Here is a 13,395-nt window from a genome sequence, read left to right as displayed (position 1 = left end):
CCGGCCCCCCACCCTATGTGAATGAGTATGGGGTACAATGTACCCCTACCCATTCACCTGTAAAATAAAAGTACAAAAAAAAACACAACACACGAGATAAAATACTTTATTGCACAGCTCCGGGGGTCTTCCGTCTTCGGGGGTCTTCTCGCCGGACTCCTCCGCTATCTTCTTGTAGCTCTTTTGCTAGCGGAGGAGTCCGGCTTTCTTCCTCACCGCCGGCCTCTTCTCCCGACTTCGGGGGTCTTGTCCCCCTCTTTGGTTCTTCTGCCGGGCCACCGCGCCATCTTATAGCTCTTTTACAGGCGGTGGCCCGGTCTTCTGTCGCCGCCGTCGCCGCCTTCCGTTCTTCTTCTTCTTCTTCTTCTCCAGGAGATGTTGCCTCGACGATCTCTCTGGCCGGAATGCCAGGGATGCACTGCGCAGCCACTTATATAGGGACAAGGGGCGGTGTCACATGGCTTTATGTCACATGGGTTGGTGTCACATGGTGACCCCGCCCCCTTACGATGTCATAGTCCCCATGTGACATCAACCCATGTGACCAACCCATGTGACATAAAGCCATGTGACACCGCCCCTTGTCCCTATATAAGTGGCCGCGCAGAGATCGTCGAGGCAACATCTCCTGGAGAAGAAGAAGAAGAAGAACGGAAGGCGGCGGCGACAGAAGACCGGGCCACCTCCTGTAAAAGAGCTATAAGAAGGCGCGGTGGCCCGGCAGAAGAACCGAAGAGGGGGACAAGACCCCCGAAGTCGGGAGAAGAGGCCGGCAGCGAGGAAGAAAGCCGGACTCCTCCGCTAGCAAAAGAGCTACAAGAAGATAGCGGAGGAGTCCGGCGAGAAGACCCCCGAAGACGGAAGACCCCCGGAGCTGTGCAATAAAGTATTTTATCTCGTGTGTTGTGTTTTTTTTTGTACTTTTATTTTACAGGTGAATGGGTAGGGGTACATTGTACCTCATACTCATTCACATAGGGTGGGGGGCCGGTAACCGGGGGTCCCCTTATTAAAGGGGGCTCCCGGATTCCGATAAGCCCCCCGCCCGCAGACCCAGACAACCAACGGCCAGGGTTGTCGGGAAGAGGCCCTTGTCCTCATCAACATGGGGACAAGGTGCTTTGGGGTGGAGGGGCCGCGCGGCCCCCCCTTCCCCAAGGCACCCCCCCATGTTGAGGGCACGCGGCCTGGTACGGCTCAGGAGGGGGGGGGGCGCTCGCTCGCCCCCCTTTCCTGGCCGGCCGGGTAGCGTGCTCGGACAAGGGTCTGTTGTGGACTTGGGGGGGACCCCCACGCCGATTTTTTTCGGCGTTGGGGGTTCCCCTTTAAGTCCATACCAGGCGGCGGGGCCAGCGACGTCTCCTTCGCGGGCCCCCCCTACCTGGATACCCGCTCTAAATGAGCGGACTTTTCTCCGGGCGGGAAAAGTCCGCTCATTTCAAAAGTACGGCGGACTGGCACACACACGGGCGGATTGTCCGCCGAAATGCGAGTCCGACGGACAGTATTACGGAAATTCCGAAATACTTACTCTGCCAGACTGCACGCTGAAAAAGTCTGCTGAAGCCCACACACGAGCGGACTGTCCGCTGAAATGTGTTTCGGCGGACTAAGTAGGCCAGACAGTCCGCCCGTGTGTACGCGGCTTAAGGCCTCATGTACACTGCAGCTAATAAACTGACATTTAGGAGCAGTTGGGCAATTTATGTTATCTTCTCTGTATATGTACACTGATTAGTTTACACTCATTTAGAGGCAGTTGAGTTTAGTGGCATTTTTTTTACCGTAAAAAATGCGTTCAGGACAGAAGTTTACTGGAATTTCTAATGCCAAATGCTTGTAACTGCTTGTAAACTCATGTAGAAGCTGTAACCTGAGTTTAGGGCATGTTTTCATCTATAAGCATTCTTAAAGAGGAACATGTGAGATATGGGAAAAACACAATTTTCACCACATGCTGTTGCCTGGGGGGGGGGGGGGGGAGACAGAAAGAGAGACAGGCAGAGAGGGAGATGCAGAGAGAGAGAGACAGGCAGAGGGAGAGAGATACAGGCAGAGAGCGAGAGAGGGGACGGAGAGAGACAGGCAGAGAGAGAAAGAGACAGGCAGAAGGAGACAGGCAGAGAGAGAGAGAGACAGGCAGAGATGGGCAGAGAGACAGAGATAGGCAGAGAGAGACAGGCAGAGAGAGAGAGGCAGAGAGAGAGAGAGACAGGCAGAGAGAGAGATACACACAGGCAGCGAGACAGTGAGAGAAAAATTGAGAGGCAGACAGAGAGAGAGACAGAAAGAGAGAGAGAGACTGGCAGAGAGAGAGAGACAAAGGGGGCAGGGAGATAGGCAGAGAGAGAGAATATCATAGTTGATAGAAGACACCCCTGTCTTGTCCCATTTGTTATCGGAAATGGTGATGATAGGTGACAATTAACTTTAACCTGTGCCAATGGGCAAGAATTGATTGCTCGCACCCAGTTCATCATTCGCGCTCTAAGACCTATGCTCCAAAGGGTTTCAAAGAGAAAGGGCCAACTGTGGGGTTTTTAGTTTCCCGACTGCGTATATTAGGTTGATTGCTTTGGTTGTGTTATCACGTGCCTCCCTCGTGGGAACAAATCCCACTTGGTCGGAGTGAATCAGTTGAGGGATCAGATCTATCAGCCGGATAGAAAGAATTTTCGTTAAAATATTTAGATCTATACGTAATACTGAGATCGGCATATAGTTTTGGCATAATAGGGGGTCTTTTCCCTCCTTTGGAATCACCGCGATGTGTGCGTGTAACGTATCTCTGGGAAAGGTTGAGCGTTGTATGCTGAGGGGAAGTGTGGGATCAAAAGCTCCCCAAAGGTCCTGTAGTAAAGAAGGGAATAGCCATCTGAACCGGGGCTTTACCCAGTTGCATGCATGCCATTGCTAGGGTCACTTCGTCTGCCGAGATGGGTTTCTCTAAATCAGTTAATTCCTCATCTGATAGTTGGGGGAGACCCGATTTTTGGAGGTGATCTAGTATATTACCCCGTTCAGACGGCGTCGCCCTTTCGGAAAATGTGTGTGAAAGGTTGTATAGAGAGGTATTGTACTTTTGAAACTGGTCTGCTATGGCTTCTGTATTATGGACCTTATTGTGGGCTTCATTGTATATTTCGGGGATAAACATACTGTGTAATGCCAGGGTGCACAGTTGATTCATCAAAGCAGTTAAATCAGCCATAGCCTGTTTGGCAAGCAATTGTGAGTGGCCTCTAAGGACTGGATTTTACCTAGAAGTTTAGAAATCTGTTTCTCTCTGGCCTTCTTGATGCTGGACCTTATTTTTATTAGGAGACCCCTGATGTAGCCCTTGTGTGCCTCCCAAACCATTGTTGGGGCTGTCTCTGAGTTTACGTTTTCGGCAAAAAACTGCCTCAAGTCCCTGGACACTTCTTCGGCTACCTCAGGCAGTTGGATCAATGAGTTATTGATCTTCCACATCCACTGCTTAGTTGTGGATGGGAGGAGGTCTGTGTCTGCCATGACCGGTGCGTGGTCTGAGAATGTGATGGAACCAATCGATGCCAATGTAACCCTAGACAGGAGAGATTGGGGCACCATGATTAGATCAATTCGGGTGTATAAGTCATGAGGGTGTGAGTAGAACGCGTAATCTCTATGGTTCGGATGAAGAATTCGCAACACGTCTTTCGTGTTCTATCTTAGCTGCCCTAATTGCACCCTTACATTTCTTGTTGCATTCTTTATAAAGTCTGAATGCTGATGATGATCCCTCAACCTTGTATTTTTTGAAGGCCTTCTCCTTTGCTTTTATATGCATTATTACATTGGAGTAAAGCCATCCAGGACTTTTGTTCATTCTTTTATATTTATTACCCAATGGGATGCACTGGCTAATGTCCTTATTTAATATGCTCTTAAAGCAAACCCATCTCTCCTCCGTGTTCTTTGTTCCTAAGATTTTATCCCAATTAATTCCTTCTAGCAAGGTTCGTAGTTTAGTGAAGTTGTCTCTTTTGAAATTCAGTGTCTTTGTATTCCCCTTATGTTTCCTATTTGTGTGATTTATACTGAAGCTAATTTACCTGTGATCGCTTTTACAGATCAAGTTTGTATTGTTGGTAATCAGTAGATTTAGTTTGTGTGTCTACCATTTGACCCATGAAATTGTCCTGCAAGACATTTAAGAACTGGTGAGCCTTAGAGGAATGCGTGGTTCCCACTTCCCAGTCTACATCTGGATAATTAAAATCCCTCATTATGATAACACTTCCCATCCTTTCTGCTAATCAAAATTGTTATAGGAGGTCTGTCTCCCCCTCCTCCCTCAGGTTAGGGGGCCTATAGCATACTACCAGTATCATTTTCCCCTTAGCTTCATCCCTTTGGAGCTCTACCTATAAGGATTCCACCTTCTCCCTAGCTCCCTTAGTGATGTCATCTCTCACATTCACTTGTACATTATTATTGATATATAGACATACCCCTCCCCCCCCTCTCCCTGCAAAAAAGGGTATACCCTTGAATGGTTGCCAGCCAATCATGAGAGGTGTTGAACCAGGTCTCTGAAATTCCCACAAAATCCAAATCCTCCTCATACAACAGTATCTCTCGTTCACCCATCTTGTCTGCCAGGCTCCTGAATGATGCATAAGAAAGCCCGCAAACAGTTTGCCGTAGACAAGCAAACTGAGGACATGGATTACTGGAACCATGTCCTGTGGTCTCATGAGACCAAGATAAACTTATTTGGTTCAGATGGTGTCAATCGTGTGTGGCAGCAAGCAGGATCTGGAGCCAGAAGGGATGTCCGCCAAGCAAGTCTTTTAACAGGAATGCAGGAGAGCGTCTCTGTGATTTTGACTAAGTCGAAGACAGAGCTCCTCTGGACTGGAGGGCTTAAGTAGGCAGGACTGACAAGCAGGATATCATCAACTGCTAAGTAACTGTGGAGAGTTAGGAGCTGGCAATTAGCCGACAGCTGAGCAGCCAGCTCAGAGAAGGAAGGGCTGAGCCCAGCCCTAACAGTCAGCAACCAGATGAGGAGTACAAAGACAAGTGTGTCTTGCCTACAGTCAAGCATGGTGGTGGGAGTGTCATGGTCTGGGGCTGCATGAGTGCTGCTGGCACTGGGGAGCTATAGTTCATTAAGGGAACCATGAATGCCAACATGTACTGTGACATACTAAAGCAAAGGATGATCCCCTTCCTTCGGAGATTGGGCAGTATTCCAACATGATAACGACCCCAAACACACCTCCAAGACAACCACTGTCTTGCTGAAGAAGCTGAGGGTAAAGACTGGCCAAGCATGTCTCCAGACCTAAACCCTATTGAGCATCTGTGGGGCATGCTCAAACGCAAGGTGGAGGAGCGCAAGGTCTCCAACATCCACCAGCGCCGTAAAGTCGTCATGGAAGAGTAGAAGAGGACTCCAGTCGCAACCTGTGAAGCTATTATGGACTCCATACTAAAGAGGGTTAAGGCAGTGCTGGAAAATAATGGTGGCCACACAAAGTATTTACACTTTGAGAGCAATTTGGACATTTTCACTTAGGGGTGTACTCACTATTGCTGCCAGCGGTTTAGACATTAATGGCTGCATGGGACAGCAAATTTACACTGTTATACAAGCTAAACACTCACTATTTTACATTGTAGCAAAGTGTAATTTCTTCAGTATTATCACATGAAAAGATAAAATAAAATATTTACAAAAATGTGAGGGTGTATTCATTTTTGTGAGATACTGTGTATATATATATATATATATATTTTTTTTTTTTTCTCATGATTGATTTTTACATGTATGTAATAGTTTTATCTTTTGTTGTCACATGTAATTAACATAGGAACTACGCAACACCACCCATATGTCACATTCCAGGCAATTTTCATGTCTACTGCAGGCATATCCCCTAAGGAATCTTGAGATCAGGATCCCACCAGAGGATGTGTCACAGCCTTGCACCTGTTAAAATCCATGTGGCTAACAAGCCAGAAAACGATGTGTCTAGAGAGTGCCATAAGCAGAGCCCAGCATTTACAGGTCACATTACAGCATACAGTGCCTTGCGAAAGTATTCGGCCCCCTTGAACTTTTCAACCTTTTGCCACATTTCAGGCTTCAAACATAAAGATATAAAATTAAATTTTTTGGTGAAGAATCACCAACAAGTGGGACACAATTCTGAAGTGGAACGAAATCTATTTTAATATTTTAAACTTTTTTAGCAAATAAAAAACTGAAAAGTGGTGCGTGCAAAATTATTCGGCCCCTTTACTTTCAGTGCAGCAAACTCACTCCAGAAGTTCAGCGAGGATCTCTGAATGATCCAATGTTGTCCTAAATGACTGATGGTGATAAATAGAATCCACCTGTGTGTAATAAAGTCTCTGTATAAATGCACCTGCTCTGTGATAGTCTCAGGGTTCTGTTGAAAGCGCAGAGAGCATCATGAAGACCAAGGAACATACCAGGCAGGTCCGTAATACTGTTGTGGAGAAGTTTAAAGCCGGATTTGGATACAAAAAGATTTCCCAAGCTTCAAACATCCCAAGGAGCACTGTGCAAGCGATCATTTTGAAATGGAAGGAGTATCAGACCACTGCAAATCTACCAAGACCTGGCCGTCCCTCTAAACTTTCAGCTCAGACAGGGAGAAGACTGATCAGAGATGCAGCCAAGAGGCCCATGATCACTCTGGATGAACTGCAGAGAACTACAGCTGAGGTGGGAGAGTCTGTCCATAGGACAACAATCAGTCGTACACTGCACAAATCTGGCCTTTATGGAAGAGTGGCAAGAAGAAAGCCATTTCTAAAAGATATCCATAAAAAGTCTCGTCTAAAGTTTGCCACAAGCCACCTGGGAGACACACCAAACATGTGGAAGAAGGTGCTCTGGTCAGATGAAACCAAAATCAAACTTTTTGCCCACAGTGCAAGACGATATGTTTGGCGTAAAAGCAACACAGCTCATCACCCTCAACACACCATCCCCACTGTCAAACATGGTGGTGGCAGCATCATAGTTTGGGCCTGATTTTCTTCAGCAGGGACAGGGAAGATGGTTAAAATTGAGGGGAAGATGGATGCAGCCAAATACAGGACCATTCTGGATGAAAACCTGTTGGAGTCTGCAAAAGACCTGAAACTGGGACGGAGATTTATCTTCCAACAAGACAATGATCCCAAACATACAGCAAAATCTACAAAGGAATGGTTCACAAATAAACGTATCCATGTGTTCGAATGGCCAAGTCAAAGTCCAGACCTGAATCCAATCGAGAATCTGTGAAAAGAGCTGAAAACTGCTGTTCACAAACGCTCTCCATCCAAACTCACTGAGCTCGAGCTGTTTTGCAAGAAAGAATGGGCAAGAATTTCAGTCTCTCGATGTGCAAAACTGATAGAGACATACCCCAAGCGACTTGCAGCTGTAATCGCAGCAGAAGGTGGCTCTACAAAGTATTAACGCAAGGGAGCCGAATAATTTTGCACGCCCCAATTTTAATTTTTTTATTAGTTAAAAAAGTTTCAAAAATCCAATAGATTTCGTTCCACTTCACAATTGTGTCCCACTTGTTGGTGATTCTTCACAAAAAATAAAAATGTTATATCTTTATGTTTTAAGCCTGATATGTGGCAAAAGGTTGAAAAGTTCAAGGGGGCCGAATACTTTCGCAAGGCACTGTAGGTGCTCAACCTGTGGCCCTCCCGCTGTTGCGGAACTAAAAGTCCCAGCAGGCCTTTGCGAGCCATGCTTGTAACTGTTTAGCCTTGCAGTGCCTCATGGTACTTGTAGTTTCCCAACAGCTGAAGGGCCACAGGTTGGGCACCCATGCATTACAGGCTAGTCCTGCAATCCACAGTCTAGCAGGTCTGAGTATGACCTCTAAGATCTGGATACGGTCATCCTGATAGCTGCATAACCAGTCTTCAGCATAATTAAAAACTGAAGAAAAAAATAGTCTTGATAAATGTAAAAAAATATGTAAAAATGTAAAAAAATGTGTAAAGCGAAAGGACACCCATCCTCCTAGGACTTTAGCGAAAAACTGAAACATCAGGGCAATAGGAGGGAATCTAATTGGCTGGCCTGTGGCTTTTTGTTTGCCCTTGTCCAAAGCATCCTAAAGGCAGCAGTATAACCCAGTGTTCCATAATTCTACAGTTCCTGTAAAAAAACATAAATTATGTCAGTATGAAGTGTTAATGGTAATACATAATAAACTTATAGTGAGGTTTCTTAAATTTGGTCTGAAAAGGTGGAAGTAAATCTTAATATGAGAACATAATCTGACGAAAATCACTATTGGCTCAGGAAAATTAAACATTTTCTTACTTCCGACAGGTCACTCAACTGCCAGTTAGCTTAAAAGATGGAATGTGGCATCATATTTGTGTGGCCTGGACTACAAGAGATGGAATGTGGACAGCCTTCCAAGATGGGAAAAAGAAAGGCTCTAATGAGAACCTGTCTGCCTGGCACCCAATCAAACCTAATGGAGTCATCATTTTTGGACAAGAACAGGTATCTACTGTTGGCTATTTTTTTATTGTTTTTACGTTTCATTTGCCATTTTGACATTTAATTCAACCTGTGTGTATGTTCTTTTTTTCTACCTGAAATGAACTTCAGCAACATATTCTGAATCTTTGTTGGTAGGCTGAGTTTGAGACTGAGCATACTGAACCATGTTCTCTTTTTTCAGGATGCTGTAGGTGGTCGATTTGATGCTACCCAGGCATTTGTAGGAGAGGTGGCACAGTTCAATATGTGGGATCGTGTCCTGACCAATAGTGAAATAGAAGGAATCGCAAACTGCACAATACCTTTGTCTGGAAACCTTATCCACTGGGATGATCGCCAAGTGGATGTTTTTGGTGGTGCAACCAAGAGTCCATTTGAAAGCTGTGAGGAGCGTTTGGGTCACTGAGATATACATGAGCATCCAGGTCTCCCACATCCCCTATTTATCCCTCAGTGTCACCATAGCAGGATTTCACAGCTTCCCAACCAGTGGGTGTGAAAGCAGCACCAGCTTGTGTTAAATCATCACAAGATAATCATATAACACTGTGTGTCTGTGTTTGGGGTCAGCAACCAACTTTACTATGAAATGGGTTTAGCAGTTGCTTAATACCGTCACTTGAAAATTTTTACATAGACATGTACAGATTCTTTGTACTCATTTCCAGCAGGGCATCATGTTTGGTTACTTAGCACTTTCAGGAAAAGTAAGACACAAAAGTGACCTAGATACATTTCAGTGTTACAGTTTAATACATATATCAGGTTTTGTAAAGCGGATCTAAATAGAGGGGCTATCTTTATTTAAAATTCATATACTGTATCACAAGTGCTTATTTGTTCTTAAACAGCATTTTATATTGTTTCTCCAGCAGTGCTCCTCACAATTACATGGTTTTCAAAAACATTTCCTGCAGCTTATCAGTTGTTGATAACATTATAGCCTATCATCTAAGGCCAATGAGCCTTTTGCTGGATTCGTAGGGCATTATTCAATAAGCACAGAACAAAGAAAACAGCACAAAGAACAACCAATCATAGATCAGCCGATTAGCTTCTGTAGGTTAATGTGTTAAATAAATGCTCACCATTTTCATAAGAGCCAGTAAACACAAATTACAGTAAAGGTGCTATTACTACAAATCAAATCAGATGTTTAACAAAACTTAAAGTGAACCATGTGGAAATAATAATGTTCTAAACTAACTTAATGCAGGACAACTTTTTCAGCATAAACTGTCAGAACAAGCTTATTGTTGCATGGTTTGACAGCTCAGAGCCATACAGAAGGGGCTATGAATATAGAAGCTTTCTTGCATAGCCATAATTACTCTCTATTGTGGTAGTGCCTTTGTCTAATGACTTGATGATAAGGTACAGGGCAAAACCAAGGGGTTGATTTAATAAAGGCAAATAAACTGCAAGTGCAGTTGCTCCAGAGCTAAGTAAATGGGGTAAAGCTCCACTTTGCAAAGAATACCCAATCACGTGCAAGGAAAATATAAAAGAAGTGTTTTTTTGCTTGTACGTGATTGGATGATGGAAATCAGCAGATCTTCTGCTTATTTACTACTTTCTGGAGCAACTACACTTGCAGAGTGCAACTGCACTTTGCAAAATGCACAGTCTAGTTGCCTTTAGTAAATCCACCCCACAGTGAGACATGGGCAGGGGAAATACCAATTCTCTACAACTAGAAAGTGGGCCCCAAGGTCCACAGTGCTATCCAAGTAAGAAAAGATAAGCTGTGAGCATCCTCATGCTTTTGTTAGTTCAGGACACTTTATTATGACAAGTTTGCTTTAATGTGTACTCTTGTTAAACCTCTTAAACATCCACTTTCACTAAAAATGGGTTCAACTCAGCCCTGAGAACTTAAAAAAAGTGTCCATTGTACATAGCTCTGCCTCTTCTACCTCCCAATGGCTGTGTGTTTGCCCATCACTATGATGAATGGCCTCACTGACTTATCCAATTGCAGGAGGGGAAGCAGCAAAAGCACCATTATCTATGGTGACGCAAAGATTTTCATAATAGAGCACTGAAAGTGGAATTCCATGCTATTTATCTAACTAATCTTAAAAATGTTCTTCCTCCCCTCCTAACACCTATGCTGACTAACCTGTGTAAAAAATATATATATACTTACCTATTTTCAGTCTGCTCCAGTCTGGCCATCTGATCTCCCCTCTGTCAGCCAGTGGTGGCTGCAGAGGAGAGAGCACTCAACAGCTGGTAATACCTTGGATCAGTGACGTCACCCATAGTTTCCTGTGACTCATCTGTCGACAGCCCCTCCTCTCCACTGCAGCTCCCACTGCCTGACTCAGGAGATCACATGACCAGACCGGTGTGGTCTGAAAATAGGTAAGTATATACATCTTTCTTACACAGGTTAGTCAGCATAGGTGTTAAGAGGGAGACGGACCATTTTTAAGACTAGTTAGGTATAGCCTGGAGTTCCACTTTAAAGAAAAATATGAAGTGGTCTACAGTCACTTAGACGAGCCTGCTGTTTGATAGAAGCAGCTGCTAAGCAGGTTTGATAAGAATACAGGTTTGTTTCATGACATCTGTGATAAATATGATATTGTAGTAAGAGGTGTATTCCTAAAACAGTTGACACTGAGCTAATACCCCCCCTGAAAGAAGCACTCAGATTACTTGAGTTGGCAAAATTTCATCATTGCCCTCATTAAATAGAAATCAGCAAATGTTTTTATCAGTTATATAATGTACAGTAGATAAGTGTGTGTTTACTGGCCCTTTAAGTATATCCCCAAATAGTAGACTTTGATAGCACAAGCCATTTTTCTCCTACTAATCCTTATAATTGAGTAAGGATCAGATGTGGGGAAAACCTATGTACCGTATTTATTTTTTATATAGCCTTCTGCTTTCTGTTCATCCTCTGAGCAACAACCTTTTTCCAAGCAACAGCGCACTTTGATTTCCTTTAAAACAGAGATATTTATATATAAAAAGTACAAGCGACTAAGGAAGACTAGTTGGTATATTAACACTATATGGGGGAAATATTTATATACAGTAAAAAGAAATATAGTATGAAATAAATTATACTTTTTTATTTTTAAACATTGCTGCTGTAAGATGGGCTGGAAGTAAGCTTATTAATGGACATTACTGACCTTTCTTTGATTTTCACCAACACAAACTTCATGGGGTTATTAAGAGCAATCATGCAATCTCTGTGGTTCTGTATTGTGAAATTACAACTTTGATGCACTGTGACATCAGATATCACTGCCATGTCTCACCACTCCCAAGACCTTCACCCCCCCTTCCCCCCCAACACACACATACACTTTCTATCCTAATTGTATGTTGCTTTAGCCTTAAAGATTCCCTTAACCTTCATTTGATGAGACAAGCATATGTCTCAGTCCACATTCAGACAACCTACCTTTGCCCAGGTCTTGCTCACCATTATTATTCATATGTTGAAACCCTTCATGTCGCTTGCTTTTTTGGTACATTTGTGGACTGAATTGTGTCTATTTTGTAAAATACCAGTGTTGGAAATAAAGACTTGTGTTTGTTTTAATTTTCTTGAAGATTTAATGCTTTCCCTATAAGTATGACAATAAGTGAAATCCTTTCATTTTTATCCCATGAATAAAGAAAGCCAAATTATACTTACAAGCAGGATTATCTGGCAGACTGGCCAGTGTTATATTACTTTAGATTTTGTGGGGGAGATCTACTAAAACTGGAGCACACAGAATCTGGTGCAGCTGTGCATGGTAACCAATCAGATTCCAGGTTTTATTGACAAAGCTTCATTGAACGAGCTGAAGCTAGAAGCTGATTGGTTACTATGTACAGCTGCAGCGGATTCTGCGTGCATCCCCTATGACTGAAAGTGTCTGAGAGAAGAACTGACCATGTTGTGTGAAACAAGCAGTCATGTTGACCCACAGCTAAAATTTTTGTTCTTGGTTCCTTTCAGCACCACCCGGTTTGACAAACTTCAGTCTGAAAATTGAAGGAGCTGGGCTGAAAATTCTAAGCAGAACAACAACTGCAGGCAATAAAATGCATTGACTATTCTGACAGCCGCAGGAGCAGCCGTTGTCAGAATACAACAGCAAGCAGGGAAGATTCTTCCATCTATGCTATTTAGGCTCGTTTCACACTGGGGAGACTTGTCAGGCGCCTTAGTTGCCTGACAAGTCGCGCTCCATTCAGTACAATTGAATCGTTCTAATTGGAGCAACTCAAGTCAAGAAAAAGTTTCCTGCACTACTTGGGGGCGACTCCGGAGTAGCTTGCATTGACTTCTATTAAAGAAATTTCTTGCAAGCCACGCTGAAGTTGCGCTGTACGGGGCAGATTCAGAACCGGGTGACTTTGAAGCTGCCTCAGTGTGAACCGAGCCTTAGCATTAAAGGGATTATCTACTGATTCTGAGTTGAAGAATAGAAATATTAAAATGCATGGCCTTGTACACACGGTACGATTGTTGGCAGGGGATTGTCTGTTGACAGACTGTTCTCCTAAAATCTTACCGTTAGTACACTCCTTTTGAGAATTGTTGTCCAACGTTCGGCCAACAAATGTTGGATGATAGACTAGTAAATTTTTGGCGGACAATGGTTTAACATCAGATTTTTGTATGGTCAGTACACAAATCCGTCACCCAAAAGTCAATGCTCGGAATCAGTGCACAACAAACACAAAATTAACAGAAGAGGCCCAAAGGATGGCACTCAAGAGCTGAAATTTCTCATAGTACATCATTACGTTCTTGTTTGTTGCGCAACAATTGTGTACCGTTACTATGCACACGCCCTTTTGACAAAAATCAGACGCTCGGTTGACCAACATTTCTTACTAGTATTGTATTT

General features: G+C 43.7%; 1 protein-coding gene across 1 annotated transcript in view; it reads left to right on the top strand.

Moving 5' to 3' along the window:
- Nucleotides 1-12,092, top strand: part of NPTXR (neuronal pentraxin receptor) — a 99,214-nt gene extending 87,122 nt beyond the window's left edge. The window contains exons 4-5 of the mRNA XM_077452313.1: nt 8,348-8,527; nt 8,709-12,092. Of these exons, the coding sequence (XP_077308439.1) occupies nt 8,348-8,527; nt 8,709-8,933 (405 nt within the window). The 3' untranslated portion in view covers nt 8,934-12,092. The remainder of the gene's footprint in view (nt 1-8,347; nt 8,528-8,708) is intronic.
- The last annotated feature ends 1,303 nt before the right edge of the window (nt 12,093-13,395 follow it).

This window comes from Lithobates pipiens, unplaced genomic scaffold (assembly GCF_037356315.1).
Source record: "Lithobates pipiens isolate NorthernLeopardFrog02 unplaced genomic scaffold, aLitPip1_a1.2 Scaffold_23, whole genome shotgun sequence".
Taxonomy (NCBI): Eukaryota; Metazoa; Chordata; class Amphibia; order Anura; family Ranidae; genus Lithobates; species Lithobates pipiens.
This window is presented reverse-complemented; position numbering and strand designations above follow the sequence as displayed.